At 41.3% G+C, this 13,680-nt stretch overlaps 1 protein-coding gene across 8 annotated transcripts in view; it reads left to right on the forward strand.

Annotated features, from left to right (window-relative positions):
• The window catches only part of nav1b (neuron navigator 1b), a 94,569-nt gene that overhangs the window by 69,632 nt on the left and 11,257 nt on the right, over window positions 1-13,680 (forward strand). For 4 of the 8 annotated variants that reach the window (XM_036151309.1, XM_036151310.1, XM_036151313.1 and 1 more), the window contains 12 exons: window positions 1,815-2,115; window positions 3,113-3,872; window positions 5,121-5,534; window positions 7,059-7,100; window positions 7,183-7,343; window positions 7,602-7,775; window positions 8,660-8,712; window positions 9,093-9,116; window positions 9,576-9,653; window positions 11,799-11,882; window positions 12,505-12,616; window positions 12,701-12,822. In XM_036151309.1, the coding sequence (XP_036007202.1) occupies window positions 1,815-2,115; window positions 3,113-3,872; window positions 5,121-5,534; window positions 7,059-7,100; window positions 7,183-7,343; window positions 7,602-7,775; window positions 8,660-8,712; window positions 9,093-9,116; window positions 9,576-9,653; window positions 11,799-11,882; window positions 12,505-12,616; window positions 12,701-12,822 (2,325 nt within the window). Of the gene's footprint in view, window positions 1-1,814; window positions 2,116-3,112; window positions 3,873-5,120; window positions 5,535-7,058; window positions 7,101-7,182; window positions 7,344-7,601; window positions 7,776-8,659; window positions 8,713-9,092; window positions 9,117-9,575; window positions 9,654-10,256; window positions 10,269-11,798; window positions 11,883-12,504; window positions 12,617-12,700; window positions 12,823-13,680 lie in introns of all 8 variants that reach the window. The other 4 variants (XM_036151306.1, XM_036151308.1, XM_036151307.1 and 1 more) reach the window with 3 other exon arrangements.

A 13,680-nucleotide genomic window follows, 5' to 3' on the forward strand; every position in this document is an offset into this window, starting at 1 on the left:
GTTTTATCTTTGTAAGAAATACAGTTATTATCCTTTTGCAACATTACTGTTATGTAACAATGTATAAATTACTGATAATTAGTAGCAATCAGGTGTACATTTTTCCCACTCATCTTATGCAATCTGTGTATGAAAAATCACTTACTCTCATACTCACACATAAAAGCACAGACACACTTGCCAATCAGGCTGATTATTCAAGCGTTATATTGTTGAAACCAGATGTTAACCCAAACCGTTTAAAAGAAGACATTATTTATTTTTTTTACTGTTCAGAAAATTCTTCTTATTTCTCTTCAATTTCAAAAGTTTAAACACTAATAAGATAACTATGACTTGAAATAATATAGGGTGTCTCAGATAGTGACATAGCACTTCAGTAAATTCACAACATTTTAATTAAATAGAGGTGGACCTGTAAATGTAATTCAAATATATAAAAGTCCTGACTCCCATGCATGGAGAGGGTCAAAGATCTGTTGAAGTGAAGACTTAAGCAATGCTTGAATTTCTGGGAGACAACTTTATTTGCTAACTACAGCATTTCATAATAATTCAATCAGGAAAAAGAGAGGGGCATTCTGGATATTTTATTTAAAGACTTTATTTCCTTCGGGCATGAATGAGGATCTATCCATTAAGTTACTGCGGTTAAAGTGATAATTGATAATTGTACATTCCAACAAAATTTGTCTTCTGTATTCAACCCATTGCCCTTAGTGAGCAGTGAGCAGCTTGCAGAGGCAATCTGGAGTTAAGGGTCTTGCTCAGGGACCCATAGTGGCAACCTGTGGGGTTCGAACCAGCAACTTGCAGACATCTAAGGGTTGCAATCGCTCTGCTCTAAATTCTAGACTGCCACACACGAATGAACTAGACCACAACTGAATGGTTTAATGTGAAAAGGGAGGATTTAAAAGCATGATATGCCCCCCTTAAGGCAAATATCAAACACAATACTTCCTTGTGTAGCATCATGTAAAAAAAAAAAAAAAAACTACTAAAAGAATTCATCCAAGATATCAAAAAAAGACCTCTACAACTCTGATTTATTATTTAGCACAATGTATCATCTTATTCTGTTCAAGTATACATCCAAATATTAATATATGGTCCAGTTCAGCAAGCGGATGGGTTATGTGTTGCATAGATGATTTTGTTTTGGTGCAAAAAATGCAACCCCACAACAAAAGAAAACGAATCCGTACATTTCTGGACTTATTTCCTGTAGTCTGATGATACTGACTGTTTTGCTATAATGGAATTTGTTAAATTTGGAGTAAAAACGTGTTTAAAGTTGACTTAAATTGTTTAATATTCACTTTGTTTTAGTCAGTATTGGTTCTACCTTTCCTGTAGACAAACAATAGATTTGCTTTCACTAAGCTGGAGAATGCTCGGTTGGAAGACATGGCCATTACCGCCACTCCATGAGCCATCTGCCATCTTTATATCACTTTAATAACATGCCAAGAAACAGCTTGCCTGATTGTGTCCTTAGTGCCACCTCCACTTCCACCACATGATATCTATTAACATGTAACCGTCCTTCTTCTAAAAATAGCACATTTCCCAGCTCGATATTTGCTCCTGTTGTCTTCAATTTTAAATCCATTTTTCTCTTTTTCTCCTTCATTTGTCATCATCCATGGTTGCCTTCAGTCCTCGTATGGTCTATGAATTTATCTATTTATCTTTCCTCTTAAATGCAGCTTGTATACTGAACAGATTACAGGAAGCAGTTGATTGTACAGAGAACAAAGGCCTACATCTGACTGCAGCCCGCACTGTGCCTCCTCCATTTCTTTCCTCAGCTCCGCACCGATGCAGAGAAGCGATCCCTGGTGGAAAGCGGCCTCTCTTGGTACAGCGAGGACGGCAAAGCCAGCCACAAGCTGGACAGCTGCAGCTTCAACTCAGGAAGCCTCAAAACAGAAGCGCCGAGCAAGTGGAGAAAGAAGCCGCCGAGCCTCAGCGAAGACTTTGGCCTTAAAGGGGATCTGAAGAAGCCTCAGAACTTGGGTCAACCGGGAAGCTTCAAGAAGGGCAGAAATCCTCCGGTGGGCGTGACCTCCCCCATCACACACACGTCTCAGAGTATGCTCAAAGTGGCAGGTGAGAGGGTTTTTCTTATCCAGGATTCTTGAGACGCCTCCCGTTTGTCTTATCTCAGGCATTCTGCCCACTGCTCTTGCTTTGAACTTGTTTCAACATGAAAATCCATGTCATCAATTAACTGATTTCTAAAGGCGGACGTGAACCGGTGTGTTTATGTATAAGAGTCGAGCCAAATCTCTGCCGGTTATCTGGAAGAATGAACAGATGTATTTGTTAGTGTAAGTCTGGCTCGGGTTCATGCCGCGCGCTACTTGGAAAAAAAGAACAATGTCACCGTAGAGTTATGCGCTCGTGCTCCCATTATCTGTTACTATCTGTCTGCAGAAGCACTCTGTTGAATTTCTTGGTGTTTTGACCTAAGTTAATAAATGAGATCCGATTCTCCGCGTTTTGTCTGCACTTCGATAGGAAAAAACTCTCAACATTTATGTATCCAACGTGGTGCAGCTACATTTTAGAACAATGATGTGTGGAGTTTTTAGATGCTGATATTTAAATAATATAAAAATGTGTCCGTACCGAAGGGGCAACTCCAACTCACTGTTGTTTTTTGTCAAACACCTGAAAAGCAGTGGAGCGTTCCTGAAAGCTGTTCTGCATTTTTAAATGTAGAAAAGAAAAAGCACATCTCACAGGCAGGAAACGGATTTGAGGGATAACTGCAGCTTTCTACCGTCTTCTCATTGCTATTCATTGGTATTCTGAAATATGGCTCAATATTCCAAATATTCTCTGTCTAGTCTGTCATAAAATATTTTTATAAAATCCAGTGCCAATGACAGTTGGCTAACAAATAGTGAGTCAGGAAACTTGGCATCCAAGTATTTATTGAACCTCAGTTTATTGAAAAAAAAAAAAAAAGTCCTGCTGCCAAAGGCATGGGGTTAGGGTAAAGTCTGCAAGTCCAAATTCAAATGTCCAAAGGACAAATACTAGAACTTTTCCTACATGTCTCAGTATATGTTTTATTCTGTTTTTTTCTTTCTTTCTGTAGCACCTAAAAGTGAGAAACCTCTGGACAAATCCAAAATTTCCATCAAAACCGCTGGCCTGCAACGGTCCCGTTCGGACGCCGGTAGAGATATCCACGGGGAGCACCGCAAGCCCCCGTCAGGTTTGGTCAAACCATCCGCCGGAGGCTCCTTTGGCTACAGGAAACCGTCAGCAGCCACCGGCACCGCAACAGTTATGACAGCAGGGGGCTCCCACATCCCCGGGGGCTCTGCCACCGTGGGGAAAACTCCCAAGTCGTCCGGCATCCCTGTCAAGCCCGTCGGCGGAGGAACCAGCTTGAGCAGAAAGAACAGTTTCGATGCCAGCAGCGAGCACGGCTTCCTGGGGCCAAACGCCCGAAACAGCATCCAGTACCGCAGCCTTCCTCGGCCAGCCAAGTCGAGCACTCTGAGTGTGATTGGACGGCCAGCAGCTCGCCCTGTCAGCGGTACCATTGACCCCACTCTGTTGAGTTTGAAGCCTGTGCCCATGGCCTCCACAGGGCCCAGGATGAAGGAGCCAAGCGGCTGCGGTGGTAAACTGATGAGCAGAACGAGCACGGGCCCGGTGAACCAGACAGACAGGGAGAAGGAGAAGGAACGGGCCAAGGCTAAGGCTGTCGGTGCCGAGCTGGACTGCGGCTCTCTGAAGGGAGAGGACGGCCAGTCCGAGTGTGCGGGAGAGTCTTCGGTGAAACTGCACGGTCTGAGACGGACAAGCAGCAGCAGATACCACGAACTGTCCTCGCCCACAACACCCAGGTCTCGCATTAATCTACAGCTCACGCAGATCACAAAAAAAAACACTTTTCAAAACACTTTTCAGTTTTATAAACCATGAAATTTGGGTTTAGGATCATTTTGACTTGTATTGGCAAAACGAAGCCATGTTGGCTTAAAGAAAAAGTTCTCCATTTGTTATAGCATATATAGTTTGTTTGTCCTGGCGGCCATGAGACAGTTTAATGCCTCTTGAAGGACTGCGTTTTTATTATTATTATTTTTATTTTTTTCTTAATCCAATTTTCTGTTTATATCTATGCTATCGGGCAGATGAATTTCCCCTATCGGGGATCAATAAAGTAATTATCTATCTAGCACAGGGGTGTCAAACTCATTTTGGTTTAGGGGCCGCATTCAGCTTAATCTGATCTCAAGAGGGCCACACGAGTTAACTCATTGCAAGATTAAATAGAAGTAATAAATGTGGACTTGTTGATTTTTATATTAAGTTAATTTCACTTTTACACAATATATTATGAATAACCTCAGCGTTTTTAAAAAAAGTATGTGCAATTTCAACAATACTTTTACTCAGTTAAACATTTACTTGTGCATTATGCATAAGAACTGATCACAGTGATTATACAATGTTGAAAAACATTTATTCACATTTTTTGGAACTTAAAAACACTGTCCTGCATGATAAAATACATCAAACAGATAAAAATTAAGAAATTATTTAAATTTTTCCACACCTGAAGCTTAATCTGCTAATTAAAACACAGCTCAGTCAAATCTGATGAGCTCTTTGTGGCATCTTATTGCCACATTGCCAGACAGGACACTGGGAAAAAAAATAAAAAAATAAATACATTTTTTATTTATTTATTTTTTTTTTTTTGTAATGATAATGCATTTAGCCACAGGGCCGGACTAAATTGTTTGGCGGCCCGCGGGATCCGGGGGCCGCCCGCGGGCCGTTTGTTTGACACCCCTGATCTAGCATCAACAGTAATAATTCAACAGGCAGGCTAAAAAGCTGTTCAAGGAAATCTTTGTAATGGGAATTTGGTTTCAACTATGCTGCAGATAGCGATAAAACCTTGAAAACAGTTCAACCGAGTTCTTTAAAAGTGCAACTATGTGGGCACCCTTAAATACACGCACCGTGCATGGTTTTAATTTTGGATAAAAGCAGTGATTCATTTGAGAAAACGAAGAAACCACACGAAAAAGCCATTTTCCCCCCTGCTAGTTCTGACATCTTGTCTCTTTTCTGATTCCCAGGATGCTGAACACTAAGTCTCTGGGTCGTCCGCCCAGCTTGGCTCACCTGGACAAGATGAATTCGAACAGTCTCGACTCGTGCGTGACCATCCAGGACCTTCCGCCTAAAATACCACCGTACTCTAAGCTTCAGGACTTGGCTGCTTCCCACACATCCACCCGTCTCACTCCGAGCCCGGCGCCCGTCCTCCACATCGATTCTCCCTCTTACACCAGCGAAAGCCTGAGCTTGAGCGGATCCCCCATGCTTTACCCCAAACTGTCTGGCATGCACCGCAGCTTGGAGTCTTTGCCCCTCCAGATGAGTGTGCCCTCCAGTGTGAGGCTGGTGCCGCCAGATACCAGCGACAAGGAAGAGAGGGGAGCAGCGACCTGGAGGGGAGGGAGTAGGACATCGCTCAACCTCTCCGAAAGGCAAGTTTGCACATTGTTTTCAAAAATTGGCTGTGGCGAAATAGGTTCCCATAACCTTCTTTGGTATCTTCATTTTCTTGTATAAAGCAAATTGCTGATGCTGTGACTCTTAAATTCAAATCATCTAGTTAAAAGTAGCGTAAAACCCCTCACCCATGCCGTTGGAAGGAAACCTTTTAGACACTGGTCTGGGAGGAAGTCAGAGAACAAAGAAAAGCATGCAGTGATTATAAGCTGCATTTAATTTTATTAATATTAAAAAATCCATAAGTCTCATAACTGGTTTAAATTATGTTTCAAGAAGTATATGTATATATATGCATGGAGCTCTTCAAAATTAACTTCAAAATTAAGGCAACAATAAATTTATCATTCAATTAAGATCGAACAAAGCTAAGTTACTATATTTACAATCAAATTTAATTTAAAAACAAATCAAATTTATTGCTAATGAGACATCATCTACACAGGACTTAAAAAAAGAGACAAGAAATGAAATGACAAACATTTATCACTAAAAGGAGAAATATCCTTGATTAGGATATTAATATTCAAAATACACTCATCTAAATTACTTAGAAACCGGTAATTATTAGGTGTTTATTGGGTTTTCAGGAGCCTTTTGTGTGGCCTAGGTCTAATTCTAATGTTTAACTTCTGTTTAATGAAGATCAGGGGGATAAAAAGGAGAAGGATCTATAGATCAGGAGCTCTTCTGTGACCCTTTCTGTGACCAGACAGCAGCTCTACAGAACAAACGGAGCTCCATACTGTAACACCTGAGTCGGGTTGTGCACCTGCCTACGCGTACAGCGTCTCTGGAGATATCGATAAGATTATTCGTACAACAACTATAATGTCTAACCGACAGGCACTGAACTTTTGACCATAACAATCCGTGAGGTCATAACCTACTTTTTAAGGCCCTGGGAGGATATCTGTGGGGTTAAAATCTGCTTTTGACTGAACCGGTGGCTCTCCGGGGGCCGTTTGGTTTGATCCGAGTCAAAGATGGATGAAGTGGAACAAAGTTCCCATCCAAGGACAACTGACTGCTTCGAGCGCCGGAGCACTGTTGGCAGAAAGAACTGCATTTGTCCTTGCCACCGATGATTTGCTGTTTTAGTAAAGTAAGCACAAATGCCGGGTCTCTTGGCAGCCGGCTAACATCCATTTCCATTTTGCGTGGCTTTTATGGGAACAAAGAGTGTGAGCTGTCATTTTATTTTTTTAAAACGGGGGTGAACGTTTGGCTGCATCGCAGAATTGCTGTTCTCTCGACGTGAAGATCATCCAATCTATTTTCTGGCAAACGAAACGGCACATTTAGAGAACGGGACGCATCGCTTGCTGCAACGCTTGCTCTGTTTTAAGGCTTACATGTTGTGATAAACAGCAATGATTCTAATAAATCACGACATATTTCTGCTTGTGACGGTGATTCTGCAAAACTAAGACATTTATTTTGCAGGAATTAATCCCATGTTAAATGTTTTATTCTGTTTTTTTTTTGTTTTTTTTAAGCTTGCAGACGGACCGGAACACTTTGCCGAAGAAAGGCTTAGAGTGAGTCTGCGTAGCTCTGCATGTTTTTCTAAATTCTCCCCATCTAATGTGTATTGACTCACGCCGACCTTCTCATCTTTAGGCGCTACGGCTCGAGCCTCTCAGACAGCGATGGAAGCAAGCCGGGAAGGCGTCACTCTCACACCATAGTGAGCATGACGGAGAGCAGCACCCCCCCTCAGCTGCCTTCCCCCACCCGCCTTCTCCACCCTTCCTCCAGCAAAGCGACTCTGACGAACATCGGTGAGTGTCTCTGTTCCAGATCCGACAAACATCTCCTAATGTTGCAAGGGTCCGTGATTAACTGAGAATTTGGGTTAATTCTGAGGAATAAGTCTGCATAATAACTGAGGTGTTCAAATCTGGGATCAAATCAAGATCCCAATCCCCTCAATGTAGCCCTTTTAGATCAGTTTTCAAAACCCAGGTCTAATATTTGGGCAAAGTCCTGCTTGCTATTTTTGTGGATGTGGCATTGAGTTTTATCCTTTCTTTCTGTAGTTGCCCCAATTTCCTGCGGCAGCCCCAGGATATCACGCTCCAACAGCACAGGCCCCCCCGGCGAATCCGCCTGCGATCTGTACGGATCCTCCCCCCTGGGCAGCAGCATGTCTCTGGCCGACCGGCCAAAAAGCATGCTGCGGTCCGGGTCCTTCCGCGAACCCGGGGAGGACGGTAAATGTTCTTGTTTATGCTGTCTTCTGGTTGAATATGTCAACGCAAGCAGTTTGTTCTCATGCCCAGGCAAAATGGAGAGAGGTCTTAGTTTAGTCCTTTTAGACTGCTAGTCCTTTACGTCAGGATTTAAAGGGGTAGAGTCCAAAGTTGTAATCCAGTTTAGCAGGTTTTGTAACACATATTTTAACAGTTGGACATCCTAATGGACTTTTCTGCTTTTTCAAGTGTTTGATTACACTAAACAGGCTTAAATCGAAGGCAACTGGACTTTTGCTGAGTTGTTGCGAGTGTCAAGTCGCCTCCGATTTAAACCTGTTTGCTGCTGCTATGACCCGGATAACAGAGAATTTGCACAGGCATTGATTACAGTGTGTATTCACACGTTCATTTAGTTTACTATTGTTCATTTCTGTAAGCAAAGCTGCACACAATAGAAAGAAATTCATGTCAACCCAGGTTTATTTATTTTTCTAATAATCATAAGGACGGTCCTATTATTAAATTATAGCATCAGAAATATTTCTGTACGGGTCGTTCAAAATTTCCCACCATTTCAAAATTACACCAAACAAAATTGCACAAAACATACTCTTATTTTGTCAAATACTATTTGACAAAATAAACTGTACAGCCCCTTAATCATTAAGGTTAAGGGGCTAAAAACAACCCCTTAATCATTTGTTGCAATCCGGAAGTTTGACACTTTTAAAAAATGTTTTATCCTAATAATTATTTAGTTATACCTCCAAATTGATTCATGAGAGATTTGTAATTAATTAGAAGTAAATTGTTAGTGCCTTTACTGAATAAATCAGCATTTATGTTAATGAAACACTGTTGATTCTTGGCAATAGGTGATATCTTTACTTTGTGTTTTTCAGTGCATGGTTCTGTGCTCTCTTTGGCGTCCAATGCTTCATCTAACTATTCTGCGGTGAGTCAACATAGCTTTTTTACAATACATAACTGTTTTTATATACATATAATGTTGGCTGTGCTTTAGTTCTTACAGGAAAATCTTGTAAAAAACTGTTTTATGGTAAAGAATATTAATAGTCTTTTTTTCCGTTTCCATGAAGTTTATTACAGTATTTCAACATGGCAAAGACTGCTTTATTAAAGAATGTTCTTGTTACTTTTGAGCAAAGACTGTGGGAAAAAAAGCCACTTTTTGTTTAACTGCTGAAGGTTTCATATTTGATCTCTAAACAGTTTAAATTGGACCAGTGTTAATGTAGATACATTTTTGGTTATAAATGCAATTAGACTTAATCCTGCGCCCTATCCCCTTTTCTTGTCTTGATGCTTCCTAAGAATGAGGAAAGAATACAAGGCGAGGTAAGGCTCATGTTATGCCCATCGGCTGTGTCATCTGTCAGACTTGTTGGACTTTGTCCAGTCACCCAACGGTGTTCAGTTTTCCAATGAGTCTGCTGATCTTTATCTCAGAAGCTCATAACTCACTCCATTTTGTTTTATCTCTAATATTCTTTGCTCTCCAGTACCCCTCCCCAAAATGTAATAAAGTCAGTCCAGACCCAATACATTTCTCAGTGCATGCTTCATATCCAGGTATTGGAGTACATTTAAATCCATTTTTTAATCTTTCCTTCTTGTGGTGCAGTAATCTCCATATTATTTTGTGTGTGTGTGTGTGTTTTGGTTGAAAACAAAACAAAGGCGCATTTTTAACACAATTCACCATTGCAGCAGAGCGCTCAATACTTTTGCGTTTGTTTTTCTTCTGAAAAAACAGTTTGTCTTGCATCTTAGACCTGATTTGAAATTTGTCTGCAGCAAATCCGCAAGTTGAGACGAGAGCTGGAGTCGTCCCAGGAAAAGGTGGCTGACCTGACTATGCAGCTTTCTGCCAATGTATGTACAGTTGTTGCTTTCGTTTGGTCAGAAGTAACTTAATTATAAGTTTTGTTATCCTTTAGTAGGAGAGATATAAAATAAGTAATCAATTCTACAATCCAACAGTGTCATTACACGCCTAACTCGGTAACTCATCCACTTGAAACATGCTTCACTTTGTGCTTCCCTTTAAACCTCAAACCCGTTTATGACTTCCTGTTTTTGTCCTTATTTGTACCTGGAAACTTTCCCATCCTTGCTTCTTCTTCTCGTTTCTTATGCGCAGCTTTTAATGCATGAATCTGGCACGTTAACATGGCACAAAGTCAGAATTGTGATGCTGCCTCTCCAGCAACAAATCTATAAAAGAAGCAGGTTTTATTTTTTACTTTTTCTGCAAATTTACTCTCTAGTTTTTGGTTGGTGTGTTCGTTTGAGTAAGCGTATGATGCCCACCTTTTTTTACGCGTGTGTTTTTCTTTATGTGACTGCATATGAGATTTGTTCCCCAGATCTAATGCAACTGTCCCTTTCTTTATACCTTGGCTGTATTGACTGCTGGACTCACTGCTGCCCCCTGCCTGCATCCCACTGACTCACACCTCTGGATGCTGGGTGTAGCAGCTAGGCCAGGTTGGTTTAGAGGGTAACTTTGTGATGAACTGTAACTTTCTGTTGGGCTTGTGATGTGGTATGGTGCATCCCTTTTGGCTGGAACTACAATCATTAATAATTTTCATATTCTTTATTCACCTCTTTGGTTAAAACAAGCATCTGCTTTCTAAATTGTAACAGTTTCTTTACTGTTTTTTTTTTTTTTTTTTGCACAACTTCTTTGCAGCCTTCGTGGCTTCTGTATGTTTCCTGTTTTCATGGAGCACAGACATAGTATTTCCTTATAAAGAAAACAAATCTTTTATCTTATAATTGTCTAAGTGTTTTTCATAGCAGCCATTCCAACTAGTTTTTAATTGTGAGAGATCATGGTCACGATGCATACCACATGGGTGGAAAAACAACTTCCCTCAGGATTTACTCCTAAGCACAGTTCTCAGCTGGTTGGAGTCGTGTCGCATGCCATTCCACCTCTTTTGTTTCCCTGCCTTTCAATTTCCTGTCTCACTTGTTTTTATAAAAAAAGAAGGCATGAAATCATAAGGATGGTGCGACCAGTCAGTCTCTAATCATGTAGTTTAATGCTTGCATGTGATAAAAAATGTTTTAATCACTCATCCATCAAATGATCAAAGTGAGCTTAATTCTGATTAAGATATATGTTTTCTACCTTACAAGAATGGGGGATCATAGCAGGGACCAAATATTATTTTTGAAACTTGTGGCTTTAGAAACCTTCTATAAAGTGACCAGCTTTAACATGTGGCAGATAGAGGTAAACAAGCTGCCGGGGAAACACCTGATAGCATAACATCATAAAAGAAGCACCGTCTTAGATTTGAACCCCGGACTTGCGTTTTTGGAATATGGCATCAGAGGCATTTGTTAAAAAAGGCAAGCTTTGAGCAAATGTTGCCTACTGATCTTAAACATCTGCTAAAAAAAAAATAGTTGGAAGACAATTTATTAGATTTTAGTACCAACAACATCCTAGAAAACGTTTTATTTTGTCTTCCCATGAGTAAAAATATGAATTGCAAGAAGCAGGGAAAAGGGAAAACTGTTTGAAAAAGAAAATCAGAATGCTGGGCTGCTAGTTTTAAATCTACATAAGCATTGTAAGCCCCATATCCAGAAGGATTTGGGGATTTCTCGGCTAATTCTTGACATCAGCATCCTGGGTCTCTCAAATATTTCTTTAATTCTCTAAAAAAAAACACAAACTTACTCTTTGCTCCCTGGCTGTCGTCTGTCGTTTCCTCGCCAGCGAGTCAAACTTGCTCCACGAGGTTATCTTCACATCGCTGCTCTGCCTCCCCATCATTACCTTAATGTCTGCTTTCATCTCTGACATCATCCACAGCTGTTTGACTGCTCCGTCCCCTCCTTCCTCTCCCGGTCAGCCGCACAGAGCTATCTCTCTGACGTGCTGGGTGACGGTTTCCAGACCGGTCCGATTCAGCTTCTGACTCACACTGACCGCGCGTTCCTATCTGCATGCTGCGTGTCCCTTTTACGGCCGCTTACGCCTCTGTTTTCCTCTCGCAGGCCAATCTGGTTGCAGCGTTTGAGCAGAGTCTGGCCCTGATGACGGCCCGCCTGCAGACTCTGTCGGTCTCCTCCGAACAAAAGGTATCCTGTTGATGTTGCGCACCTGATGAATTCCGTTCTGCCTCACGAGGAGGCCAGACCTGAGAGGAGTGAAGACACAAACACTGAGTTACTGCAGAGTAGATCATTTCACCGGAGTGATGAATTATTATTGTGAGGGCGTTGTTTCACATTTGTCTGTGACAAAGGGTCCCGCAGACAGTAAACAAGCCCAAATCATCCCCTCTCCACCACCGTATGTGACAGCTGGTATGAATCCTTAGTGCTGATCTGCTGTCTTTTCCTTTCTCCAGTCATGACATTTTGAGAAACATCTTTATAATGGTTTCATCCGTCCATTGTTTACAAGGTTTTGCATGTTCAATTACACACAGCTTTGTAGAACTTTAACCCTTTGAGGCAAACTTGTTCAGTCTTGTTAGATTTGTACCGTCATGATCTAGAACCTTCCAGGCTCTGTAAAGTCTGGGGTGGAGCGCTGACGTTTGTCCAGGAAAACGGATGAGGGTCACAGTTTACATGGCAGGATAATCCATGTTGTCGTCAAGCACTAAACACAACCTGAAAGCCTGAGTGAGAGCTCGAGGACCGCCTGTGTGCAGCCTGTCAGCTGTGGTGAACTGACATTGTTTCCCTTCTCCAGGACTCCGAGCTCACCGAACTGAAGCAGACCATTGAGGTCCTAAAAGCCAAAAACACAGAAGCCCAAGAGATCATCCAGACGGCTCTCAGTAACCCAGAAATCACACCTAAAGGTACAGCACGGGATGCCAGATTTTTGACTCCCGGTTAGCGCTTCCGGGAGCATTTCAACAGTTTTGTTTCCTGCTGTCATCCAGAGCTGCTGATAAATCGACAGAACTCATCAGAGAGCATCTCCAGTCTCACGAGCACCACGAGTCACTCCAGCATGGGAAGCCTCAAGGAGCAGGAGGCCAAGAAGAAGAAAAAGAAGAGCTGGGTGAGGAAACAAAAGCTTGAACATTCCCCAGCTTGACCAATTAGATCACAAGAAGCCTAAAGTTACATATTTTAGGAGTTTACTTTACATAAACGGCTAACAGTTATTTAGATGAGCAAGGGGACTCTTTGTTATAAGCTTCTCTTGAATAATTCATAGCCAGGCAATATTAAATAAACAGATTTTGTAATGTTTCTATAAGTTCTCATTGAAATTCTACATTCTTTATATCATTATATGTCCAGTGAAAACCCCGGTATAGTCACATGTTTTTGCAAGAAAATAACAATGAAAACATAAAAACTTGGAAATATTTTGAGCTACAGACTAATACCATATTTTTTGGACCATAAAGAGCACCGAATTATACGGCACACGGTGAATTAACCTGTCTATGTGTCTTTGTCCACACATAAGATACACCGGATTATAAGGCGCATTAAATATTCTTCCCACATGTGTAATATCACTTCGCTCCTCCATATCAACAGCTCTCTATCCGTCTCTATCGGGAGGACAGAGTAGTTGGACGACACTGCCACTGAAGGACAAAATAAACTGAGCTTTTATATTTAATTAACTTACTTGGTTTATTGTTGCTAGCACATACTCACGTTACATGAATGCACTTCTAGTTTAGACATTACAGTCAGGCAGTCTTGTAGACAGCTCAGGGGCCCTATAAGGTAGTGACACAGTGTACCGTAATGATATGAATATCCATTAAGCTGAGCGGCTTCGTTGCTAACCAAAGTCATACTTATACATTTTAACAGATTTGTGAGCACATAGTACCGCATGAAATCAGCCAGTAACCACAACGGTAATCATATATAAGGCGCACCATCAATTTCTGAG

The sequence above is a fragment of the Fundulus heteroclitus genome, chromosome 20 (assembly GCF_011125445.2).
Source record: "Fundulus heteroclitus isolate FHET01 chromosome 20, MU-UCD_Fhet_4.1, whole genome shotgun sequence".
NCBI lineage: Eukaryota > Metazoa > Chordata > Actinopteri > Cyprinodontiformes > Fundulidae > Fundulus > Fundulus heteroclitus.